Below are 11,548 nucleotides of genomic sequence, written 5' to 3'. Positions count from 1 at the left end.
GGGGAGGGGGAGCCCTGTGTCCGGCTCTGCTGCTGCTGGGGCTTGGTTTCGGGGAGGGTGACACGCTGCCAGCGGTCCCTCCTCTTCCCATCGCATTCCCTCCTTCCTCGAGGTCAGATCCCAGTCCCACCTGCTGCTGCGCCTCCCAGATCCTGCATGTAGTGCCCTTGGCCTGACCTTGGCCTGAGCGCACCACTCCCCTGGAGCCTAGCTGGCTCCTCCCTGAGGTTGAGCAGGGCCCTGGGGGGGCAGTTCCTCTCTGGCTGTGCAGGGCTCAGGGCCCGCAGGCTCTGGGCCTGGCACTTCTTGGGCCTGGAGCTGCCCCGGTCTGGCCACAGACTCTGGGCTCAGGGAGGGCAGCCCGCATTCTTGCACCCTTTCCAGCTCTTTCAAGTCTAGAAAGGAGGCAGCTCGGACGGCAGTTCCCTGACCACCTGGGGCTGGATAGTGGCCTTGGGTGGAGATCTGGCCAGCCTTGGTACGCTCAGGAAATGTCTACACTGGCACAGCCACAGACCTGCACTCAGCCGCCCTCGGGGTCTCTTGGGGCTAGAGGGATTCGTCAGAGGGTCCCAGGGTGTCCCCAGGGGGAATGACAGGCCCTCAGGCTGTGGGCCGCTGGAGACCAGCCAGCAGACAGTCCCCGACCACTCAGCCGGGAGGCAGTGAGACAGGTGAGGCGCCAGGGTCCCTGCCAGCTCCCTTTAGGGCATTGCAGAAGCTCAAGTTTCCTGGCATCACAAGGCTCCTGGTGCCTGGGAAGACGGTGCAAGACACAGATGGCAAACATGGTCTCTCTCCATCCCCATCAGCTCATGAGTGACCCTTCATGAGGGTGGCTTCTCCCAGGCTGGCCAGGCAGGCAGCTCAGGGCAAAAGAGGATCAGACCTGTGGGCCCTGTTGTCCGGGGACCCCCTCTGGCAGTGTCGAGAGCCCATCTGATGGTCCTGCCCCTCTGGCGGCAGCCTCAGGAGGCGCGGCAGCCCTCGGGTGGCCACAGACTTTCCCAGAAGCCTTCACGCAGGCTCGGCACAGGTCCCTAAGCCTGGCTGCTGTGCTCGGTCTATTCCTTACCTTTGAGTCCCAGAACACCTGCCACACACTTTTGTTCCCTTCCCACTGGTTTTCTGACTCTGAAGATGGGAACAGTCCATCTTTCTGGAAAAATAAGGGCCTCCCATCCAGAGGCTACGTCAAGAGGCGAATCAGCTGAGCTGAGGTTTCCCGAGCATGAGGGTCCAAGGGGTGGCTCTTGTTGGAATTGATCCTGCTCTCGTGGGCGGGCAAGCTCGCGTCTGACTGTGGGAACCTGCGGTCACACGGTGGAGCAGAGGTCCCCTTCGCTACGTATTACAGCTCTGAAATGAAAGTCAAAATAGAGCTATTTCCTCACGTATTTGTAACTGCAGGTTTCCAATACAAACTTGCATTTGAAATGTAAGTTAAGGAGACGTCTTCCCTGTTGTGTTGGTTTCCTGTGGCTGCTGTAACAGCTGCCGCAAAATCTGTGGCTTCAAACAACACACGCTTCTTCCCTATGAGCTCTGGAGCTCAGGTCGAGGTGTGGGCGGGCCTGTCCCTCCTGGAGGCTTCAGGGAGACCCCATGTCCCCCTCTCCAGTGCCAAGAGGTACCTGCACACTGGGTTCGGGGCCACGTCCCTCCAGGCTGTCTCTGGTCTCAGCACCTTCCTCCTTCCCCCACTATAGCCAGCTGACCCTCCCCCTACTCCTGAGACCCTGTGACTACACAGCTCCAGACCATCCAGGGTCTATATCTCAGGGTCCTTCTCTCAGTCCCCCCCCAGAGTCCCTGTGTGAAGTGACACGCTCACAGGTTCTAGGGGCGAGGACGAGGACATCTTGGAGGGCCACTCCTCCGCCTATGAAGCCCCAGAAGGACACCTCCTGGAGTGGTTGGCTTGGGCACTTTGTGGTGTCCAGATTGCGGGGTCACGACCCTTGCTGCCCCCCCCCCCCCAGTCCCCTCTCCTCCAAATCCTGCTATCTTAGAAAGGTTTGGGCTGACCCAGGGCTGGCTGGGGAGGCTGCAGACAGAGCCCCTGGGGCCACTGCCAGCCACTTTCCTGGAACCTAGCCGGCTCTTCCTTGAGGCTGGGCAGGGCCCTGAGAGGCTGGTTCCTCTCTGGGTGTGTAGGACTCAGGTCCTGCTAGTGAGGTCGGTGCTCATGGGCTTCCTGTCTGCAGGCGTGTCCATGTGGGTTCTTGGACAGTGTGGCCTCACGAAGTCAGTCCTCAGCAGGGAGGAGCAGCTCCCAGAACTGGGGAGAGCCAGACTGTGACCCCAGAGGATGGCCTCATGGGGAACACACCCTCACGGGGGAACATGCCCCATCCCAGGCCTCTGGCTCAGGCCCACCTTCCTGGAAAAGCAGACCCGCCCTCCTGGGCTCCCCGGTGCCCCAGCTTTTTGGGATGGGTGGAAGGGGCTGCAGTTAATATGGAAAATGAATAGTTGCGCTCAGAACAGGCTCACCGGGAGAGTTGTGGAGCCCGCAGAGAGCGCTAATGTGCTGACACGTCATCGCTGCTAATCACTTAAAACGTGTGCCTTTGTTAGGGCCTTAATGAGAGCCACTTAAACTGTGCATTAAAAAGAGGAACTGCGGAGCAGCGGCCGGTGGCAGCGTCATAATTCTAATTGAAATGCTTTTAGTGTGGAATAGAAGCGCTGGGTCCACAGCCCCTCGGACTTTCCAGAACCTCACGTGGCGCCTTTGTGGCCAGGGCTGGCGGAGGCACCGGGGCCATACTCTCCCACCCGGGCACAGGCTCGTGCTCCTGCACACGCGTGTGCCCTTGTTCACCTGCCACCACGGGAGTCTGTGTCGGCCTGGGGCCCACGTGGGCTTCTGGAAGACTCCTCAGGCCGGCCTGGGCTCCTGCCCCACTGTAGGCGAGACACATCCTCGGCTGGTGTCGCCCACACAGCAGTGTGGCCCTACGGCCATGCCAGGAGTGTGGGGACAGGGCACAGGCACAGCCGGGGGAGGGAAGACCAGCCCTGGGTGGGCAGGCTGCCAGCCTCCGGCAGTTGGTACAGGCAGGGCCGTGTGCGTCCATCCCACCCGCTCGTGCCTGTGCCCTGTCCTGCTCCCGGGCCAGCCCCTGTCCACTGTCCTGTGCAGGGCAGGCGGTGGATCAGGGGATGCCAAAGGGCAGCTCCCACGGTGCTGGCCTCCTGGACCCTGACTGAGACTGCAAAGGAAGTCCCTTTGGCAGTGGGGAAGGTGGCGGGCTCCTCAGCCACCCTGTCCCCCAGTGAGGTGGGTGGGCCTCGCCAGCAGTGGTCAGGAACCAGGACTTGCCTCACTTTACCCACAAGAGGTGTCTCTGGCCTGAGCTGGGGCTGAGTGACGTGTGTTAGATCAGCGAACCCATGCCGCAGGACTTAAGCAAAGAATTGCACAGACATTAGATTGGAAAATATGGTTTATTTAGGAAGTAGATTGGAGAGAGAGAGAAGATTCACCTCCCCAGGTTGGGGGTGGGGCCAAAGCTTAAAGAGAAGCACAACTGGGCCAGAACTTAACGAAAGCATGGTGATGGCTTGAGGTTGACCGTCTTTTAAACCTTCCCTTAGTCGGGGGCAGGTCATTGAGGTGATTGGTGGTGGCCTGTTTTATGCCATCACGAAGGGGCTGGTGAGCACAGGTGCCGACGTCAGGGGATGGGCAGCAGGCTGAGGGGTGGGCTGGTCTCAGACTGTTGCCATGGTGATGGGTCTATGTCACGTGGGTCATGAAGGGCAGATCACAGTAGACTAGGTTAGCCTGGGTTTTCATGGCCGGAAGACAGAATACTTGGAATAGAAAGCCTAATTAATACAAAATAAGCTGGGGCAGGGTTGTAAAACAATGATCAGTCACTACCTGTGGGAAATCGACTCTGTCCTTTGCTAGTAGCTGGAGGGCAAGCAAGGTAATTTGCTGAGAAAGGACCACAGAGCTAGGCAGTGTCAAAATGGCTACACTCTAGCCAAAATTTCATCATTAAATTATCCCATTTCCGCGTTTCATTCTTTCGCATCCTTTCAATGCAGAAACACTCCGGCCAGCAGGAGGCCTTGGGGCAGGTGAGGTGGCTCTCCGCCATCCTGAGCGTACTTCTGAGGCCCTCCTGGACCACGCGCACAGAATGCACCCATGCATGACTTCTGGCCGCCTCTGACAGGGCGAGGTCGTGAGCCCCCGTCGGCAGGGGCTGGGCCCAGGCCATGCTGCCATTTCCTGGCGTCCGGGGCCAAGGGAAGGCCGGTTGGCGGCCAGGCCCTGTCTTCTCAGCTGTCAGTGGCGAGGGGGACCCTGTGGTGCCGCGTGTGGGACAAGCGTTTGGAGCAGGGCGTGGGGTGGGCCTGGCTCCCCGTGGCTGCAACGCCCCCCAGTCTTGAAGGCAGGGCCCACGGGGGGTGCCGCCTACCACGCACTGTCCATGGCTCGCCTGGTTCTTGCCGTCGGCCCTGAGGAAGTGGCCACACACGTCTCTTCTCCCCAGGCCAAGCTCACGTTGGCCGATGGCCGTCTAGACAGTGGCACGGTGGATTGTGTCCAGGGACTGGAGGGATATCTCTGCAGGGCCACGCCTGTGCCCTGTGGGCCCAAGTGTGCAGTGGGCGGGCCTGGTCACACAAGGAGCCCCAGCCCTTCCCATGTTGCCCAACCCCTGGGCAGATACACGTCCAGGCACTGCTCCATGTTCACTGAGGCTGGGTTGCCATCATTGTCACCCCGGCAGGGCACACACTGCCTGGATGGCCTGAGCACTCCTTTGCCTCCTGTGGGGGCTAGTGCCCGAGACCCCCACAGGTTCAGCCGGGCCCGAGCCCCGCGCCCACGTGCCCACTCTCCACTGGCCTGGCGGGTCTGTCACGCGACGTGTCTCTCCACCCTAGGCTTCTTCCCTGGGAGTTCGCAGGGCTGCGACGCCTTCCTGCGGCACAAGATGACCCTCATCTCGCCCATCATCCTGAAGAAGTACGGGATCCCCTTCAGCCGGGTGCGTACGGGGTGTGGTTCACACCTGTCTGTGGGAGGAGGGGCTGGGCCTGCCCAGGTGGCCACAAACTCCGCCGGAGTCAGACTCAATCCAAGCAAATTCTAGAACAACGGGGAGCCAAGGGAGGGCACAGTGGCTCCACGGTTAGCCTTGCAGTTAGCTCCCGCTCTTCTGTCGAGGTCGGTGTGGGGGTTTGTGAAGAGGGAGGGCCGAGCCAGTTGGGGTCTTGGCCAGACCCAAACCTCTGCCTGGCGAGGCCCTGTAGAAGGCCTGGAGGGGCAGGGGAGGCTCTGCCGAAGAGCTGAGGGCAGGGTGCCCTCCCGGGTGGGAACCTGGTTCCCGCTGTCCCAGGCCATGCCCGGGGCTCAGCCATCCTGTGGCCCCACCAGCTGGCCCTTGGGAGGACACATCCCTATAGAAACGAAACGTCCGACCTTCCCATGGAGAGAGTGAGCTCATGGGCTTCGAGCTCTAGAGGTGGCCTCCTGTCCCCGGGAGGCTGCAGGGATGCATCGGAGTGAGGCGTCAGCTTGCAGACCGGCCTGCTGGTCCCAAGGCGGCGGTGGGTGGAGAGGGCCTCCCTTCCCCTTGGACTTGCAGCCCAGGCAACCCCCTGGGACTCAGGGTGTCCTGGCCGGGAAGCAGGCCGTGCTCCCAGGCGCAGCTCAGCAAGCACGTCCATCCCAGGTGACACTTCCTACGGAGGGGCCTCCATGGACGGGAAGCCTGGCCTGTGCCCCCAGGTCGGTCCAGGCGAGGGGCACGGGCAGGAGCCTTCCGCGAGCCCGAGCAGATGCTGGACCACAGCACTGGGTGTGGGCGGGAAGGGGAAGCCTCTGGGGCGGCCGGCTTTGGAAGGTTTCCCGTGAAGACAGTTTGTCAGGCTCAGGAGCACATGCGTGACAACACCCCGCTCCACTCACGCGGAGTGTCAGCCAGTGGGAAACTGCTCCTGACGTTTCAATGCCCCGCCCGCGGGCGCCTCCGCCAGGCTGCCGAGCTCGTGGATGGGAGTCGCTCTGAGATGTGCAGTCCGGCTCCCCTCCCCGTCACGGGTGAGCGTCACTTGTCACCGGGAAGTGCAGGCAGGCCGGGTGCTGCGCGGGCGGACAGAGCCTCTGATCTTCCAGCTGGTTTGTCAAGAGCATTCTCGCAGCGCTGCTTCCCGGGGTGCCCTCGGAGGAGGCAGCTGGTGGGCGGGCCCTGATCCCGATGGTGTCTGCCTGGCACCGCGGCTCCCTGTCTCCAGGTCGGTGTCTGCGTGGCACTACAGTTCCCGGTCTCCTGGTCAGTGTCTACATGGTACCATGGTTCCCTGTCTCCTAGTTGGCATCTACCCAGCACCTTAGTTCTCTGTCTCCGGGTTGGCATTTACGCGGCACCATAGTTCCCTGTCTCCAGGTCGACGTCTATACAGTACCTCCATTCCCTGTCTGGGCCGGCATCTACACAGCACCATAGTTTCCTGTCTTCAGGTCAGCATCGACATAGCACTCAGTTCCCTGTCTCCGGGTCAGTGTCTACACAGCACCTCAGTTCCCTGTCTCCAGATCGGTGTCTATACAGCACCGTAGTTCCCTGTCTCCAGGTCGGCATCTACACGGCACCATAGTTCCCTATCTTTGGCTTGGCATCTACACAGCACCTCAGTTCCCTGTCTCCCGGGTCAGCGTCTACACAGCACCATAGTTCCCTCTCTCCTGAGTTAGCATCTACACAGTACTGCAGTTTGTGTACAAATTACCCTGAACCAGAAGGCAGCGTGTCTCCCCTTCGTCCCCCAGAGGGGCTGCGGGCCCTTTGTACCAGGCAGGGCAGCCACGCACCCTCATGCTCACGCCGGGATGGCTGGGGGCGGAGGCCCTCACCTGGCCAGGGGCTGTGTTCGGCCCCAGAAGCTACAGCTGTGAACGTTCCTCTGGGAGGTGGCACGGTGTCCTCATTGGAATGCCTGGCAGCCTTCACACACGCCACTCCGCACTCCACTTATAAATCTTCGTGATGGTATTTACTTCTCGGAGAAAAAGCAGATCGATGGCAGAGCTCCTCAATAATTAAAAGTGTGTGTTTCTGTAATCTGCCGTGGATGCTCGTTTATCCTGCAAGAGCTCGCAGGGGAAGCGGAACCCCGCTCTCCCCGTGACTGGCGTCGGGCCGCATCCTGGCTGCCCATCCATCATCCCTGATGCCTCCTGATCCGCCGGTGGGATGTTGATGGCTACGACACAGGGAACAGACGCCGTGGACCAAGACGGAGCCGCCAGGATACAGGCTTTCTTTCGGGAACGTGGTCTTCTTGTCCCGACTGGGTGCGCTTTCCACTCCGGGCCTGGGTCTGCAGGCGGCGTGGGGCCTGTGAGGGAGGCCCTGAGGTCTGCCCATGCCCAGCGTTGGCCACCCCCACACATCCACGGTTTCAGTCATGGCACCCGGGGCTCCGCCCGTGCCCTGAAGGCTGGCGTCTGACAGCTCCTGGCTGTGTCCCACTGCAGGCCGGGTTCTCCACCATGCCAGGGACGGGCCACGGCGGGGTCGGATCTGGGGAGAGACCACAAGTGTCTGCTTGGTGTTTGAGGACGCGTGAGGGAGTGCTTTCTAGGGTCAGCTCGGACAGGGTCAGAAAGTCAGAATTGCATTTGGAAAAAACCCCAAGCCTGAATTCTGTTCGCCCTCATCTCGGCGCTGTTCTGAGTGACGCAGGCAGAAGCCGGCCCAGGGAACCCATGCCTGGGCAGGGGCCGCGGGGCCTGGGGACCACATGCCTGCTTCCTCCCCTCCCCAGTTCCCTGCCGTGTGTGCTAGTCTGCTGTGTGCAGCTGTCACTCAGACGGGAACTTAAAAATATAACTTAATGCACACTGACTCCCCTTGATTGGTGCAATTAATTATCTGAAAAGAAAAATGCCATGGTGCTTGTGGGGACTGGCTTTCCTCCAGGCCGCGCTGGTTTTGATTGATCTTGACGACCTGGCTGGCTTCTGGAAGCCTCACCCCTGGCTCCCGCCACCCCCCGTCTGCCAGGGTCCCAACTTCTCGTGGGTTATTTCAGTGAATCCGGTGATTTCTGCTCCTCTCTCTGGGGGAATAAGTAATGATGAAAAGCCAGAGAATACATACCCACACATCAACAGTAAAAAAGACAAGGGACCTGGCAAACCGGGAGAGGCCTAGACAGACATGTGGACAGAGCATGTGATGACTCGACCGGCCCTAGTGTTGAGTGTCTGCAGGAGTCAGGTGGGTGATGGCCAGGATACCCGAAGGCCCTGCGCCATGGAGCGGGCCGGGCCAGCAGGAGGGAGCCCCAGAACACGCTCAGGCCAGTGGGATGCTGCGTGACAGAGGTCTGTGGCCCAGGAAAGCCATGTCTGCATATTTGCTCAGTAGGACTGGATGCACGTCCCTAGAAGATGTGTACATACACACTCGTGGCCGCTTTGTTCACAAGAGCCGGGGCTGGAGACAGTCAGTGTCCGTCAGCGGGAATACGAACACCTGTATGGCAGTGTCCGCACATAGCCAGGTGCCACGTGGCACTGAAAGGAATGAGCCCCGGTGCACACAGCACTTGGGCCAAGTTTCACAACAGGAGCGCGGTCTAGTCCTTCATGGTGTGGCAGACGACCTGGCGAGGCTGGTGGAGGGGTGCCATCTGCTCTGTTGGGGCAGTGGCCACGTGGGCGTGCGTGGGAGACAACCCACCACTGTGCCTCTAATGTCAGTTCAGCAAGGACAGAGCGCCCGCCCGGCTTCGGGGAGAGGCGCTTCCATGCCTGAGCTTCAGTTTTCACGTCTGTGAGTTGGGCGCATAGCCCCAGCCCAGGAGCACTGGTTGAGTCCCAGGCACAGCACATGGGAGTGGTTACCCAGCTAGAGGCCGGCAACCTCCTTGTCCTTGGGGTCCCGCCGCTGCTGCTGGTGACATTCACGTGACCCTGCCACATAGGACCGCATCCTGTGGCCATGAGCAAGGCCTGGCTAACCTTCAAAGCAGAGGCCTGTGTACCACGAAGGCCAGCAGGAGCCATGCCTCTGCCACAGTCTGTCGTCTCCAGCCGCGAGGCCTCTGGAGCATGTGGCTCTGGCCATCGCCTTGGGGTGCAGGGTGATGGACACGGGCGGCAGGGCTGTGGTCCGGCTGCTCACATGGCCAAGGCAAAGTGGGAGGGGCTGGGTCTGTGGAGTCGCCTAGAGCCACCTCTGGTGTGTAGCCTGGGGCTTGTCACGTTGCTTGCTGGCGCTGGCCGGGTGGCCTTGTCACCTGCTGCCCTCGCGGCCGTCCCCAGCCCTCACCCGCCCCCTCCCTCCCCAGATCACACAGGAGGCCGGGGAGTTCATGATCACGTTTCCCTACGGCTACCACGCCGGCTTCAACCATGGCTTCAACTGTGCCGAGTCCACCAACTTCGCCACCCTGCGGTGGATCGATTACGGCAAAGTGGCCACTCAGGTAAGAAAGAGGCTGCAGGCTGGGAGGGTCCCAGGTGGGGTGGCCCTTCCTTCCCCCATGGCCTCGTGCCCAGGGCTTGGCCGTTAACCTTGCACTCCTCCTGGCTGACTTGACCTGGTGTCTCTGGATCTTCTGAGCTAGGGCCTGGAGCACTCCTGCCGTGAAGGCTGGCGAGGAGATGGGCAGGGCATGGGAGGACAAGGTGGGTATGGGCAGGATGGGGTAGACGTGGCAAGGCAAGTGGCCTGTGGTGGCCCAGAGCCAGTCTCCAGCATGCTGAGTCCCATCTCCCTGGGGCAGTGGCCTGCACGGCCTCCTGCCTGGGCTAGCCACTCTGTCTTGGGACTGGGCTCTCCGTGGACAGCACCGTCTCCTCCCCCGACTGGCCCCTGGGCAGCTTCTGGGCCATCTGTGTGCTCGGCCTGGGTTGTTTGCTGACTCCCTCTCAAGGGCCTGATTGGCAGGAGCCCATCCAGGCATCTGCCTCCCGTCCTGGCCTCCCTGGCCCCTCCCCTGCTCTTTAGTGGGCTTCCTTCTGACTTCGCCTCCCCAGAGATTGCAGAAAGGCAGGAACTCTTTGATTTTTTTTCCTAATCATTTAACATTCCTGGCCCCAGAAGACTGATTATGGGCCAACAGATTTGACATCTGAGCTACTGCTTGTTTTCAGACCCTCCTAACTCTGCGTGCCCCCCCGTCTGCGTGGCTTTTAATGTGGGAGTCATGGGGGCCATGTGATGGGAGCCTGTGAGAGCCACTGGCACAGTGGGGTGCATCAGCCCACCACCTGCCCTGGCCTCTGCCTTATCCGGCCCCCTCCGTGGCCTCATGATGACGATGACAGGGTTGTGGGCAGGACTTGTGAACTGCCAGCTGGGAGGGGGGCTAGAGGAAGCAGACCCAGCCCTGCATGGCTGCATGCACGGGACGGGATTCCTCTCAGCATCACCCCTGCAGGCCACCCCCAGGGAGATGTGAGTCCCCTATAGTCTGGGCTGGCTGTGCAACCCCCAGGGTCCTTCTGGGCAGTATGGAGCAGCCTGGCCATCCCTGGCCCCACTCTCCTCCCCCCAGATGGGCCCGGCCATCCGTGGAGCTTCCCATCTAGCAGGTGGCATGGGGGGACCGTGTACGTCCTGCCGTCTCCCCAAAGGCAGGCCTTCCGGTTCCTCCAAGTCCGGGGTGGGCAGGTGGTTCCCAGATCCTGACCCAGGAAGTGTGACAGTGCTTGTAGACCAGCCTCGGTTCCTCCGATTATCTGGCATTTTCTAGACGTCAGGCCTTTACAAAAGAGGCCACAAGGCTGCACTGTAGCCCAGCAGCCACTGGGCCTTGCCATGTGGCCGGGGGCGGGGGGGCGGCCACGGGCGTCATCCACACCCACGAGCAGAGGACGCAGAACGTCCTGCAAGGGATGTGTGTCTGTGGGCTGTATACATGGGTGTTTTGGGATCTGTTGGGCTAAGCACAGTGTAAGATGAATTTCGCCCGTTTCTTTTCACTTTTTAGTGTGGTTTCAAGCAATGCAAACCCTGTAGGGACTGCGTTGTGTTTTAGGGGCCACGCTGGGCTTGGCGAATTGTGCTTTCTCTTTCCTGCTTGTTCCTCCGCCTTCGCATTGAGTGTAGCCTGGAGAGGACGTGGCCTGTGAGGCAGGAAGGTCTCAGAGGCCCTGGGGAGGCGCAAAACTGTGACTCTCGTGAGACTCAGCTCAGCCCAGGGAAGAGGGCGCAGGGCTGGGTCTCCTCCTCTGATCTGAGGCATCACAATGTGTCTTGGGCTATGGCGGTGCACTTGGGCGCCACCGGGACCCCGTGGCTGGAGGAAGCCACTGGCATCATGCCCAGCTGGGCCTATTAAGCTGTGAGCCCCGGCTGTGGGCTCTCCTGCAGGTGCTGTCAGGGCCCACCTGCAGCGGACGGCAGGGCTGCCCAAATCATAAAAGCAATTTGGGGTTCAGCCATGTGTTCACAAACAAGTGACATTTGGGAACTGTGGCCTTAGATGGAGCCTCTGCACCGACATCGTCGGGCAGCCTAGCGTGAAATTACTGAACAAGTGGCGCACGGCACACCAGGCTAAA

At 60.9% G+C, this 11,548-nt stretch overlaps 1 protein-coding gene across 1 annotated transcript in view; it reads left to right on the top strand.

The window, feature by feature from the left end:
• KDM4B (lysine demethylase 4B) overlaps positions 1-11,548 on the top strand; it is a gene marked incomplete at its 3' end in the record, with an annotated part of 77,810 nt that overhangs the window by 35,427 nt on the left and 30,835 nt on the right. The window contains exons 6-7 of the mRNA XM_021707987.1: positions 4,912-5,015; positions 9,328-9,465. Coding sequence (XP_021563662.1) covers positions 4,912-5,015; positions 9,328-9,465 — 242 coding nt within the window. The remainder of the gene's footprint in view (positions 1-4,911; positions 5,016-9,327; positions 9,466-11,548) is intronic.

This window comes from Carlito syrichta, unplaced genomic scaffold (genome assembly GCF_000164805.1).
Source record: "Carlito syrichta isolate Samal-C Ts95f unplaced genomic scaffold, Tarsius_syrichta-2.0.1 Scaffold130367, whole genome shotgun sequence".
NCBI lineage: Eukaryota > Metazoa > Chordata > Mammalia > Primates > Tarsiidae > Carlito > Carlito syrichta.
This window is presented reverse-complemented; position numbering and strand designations above follow the sequence as displayed.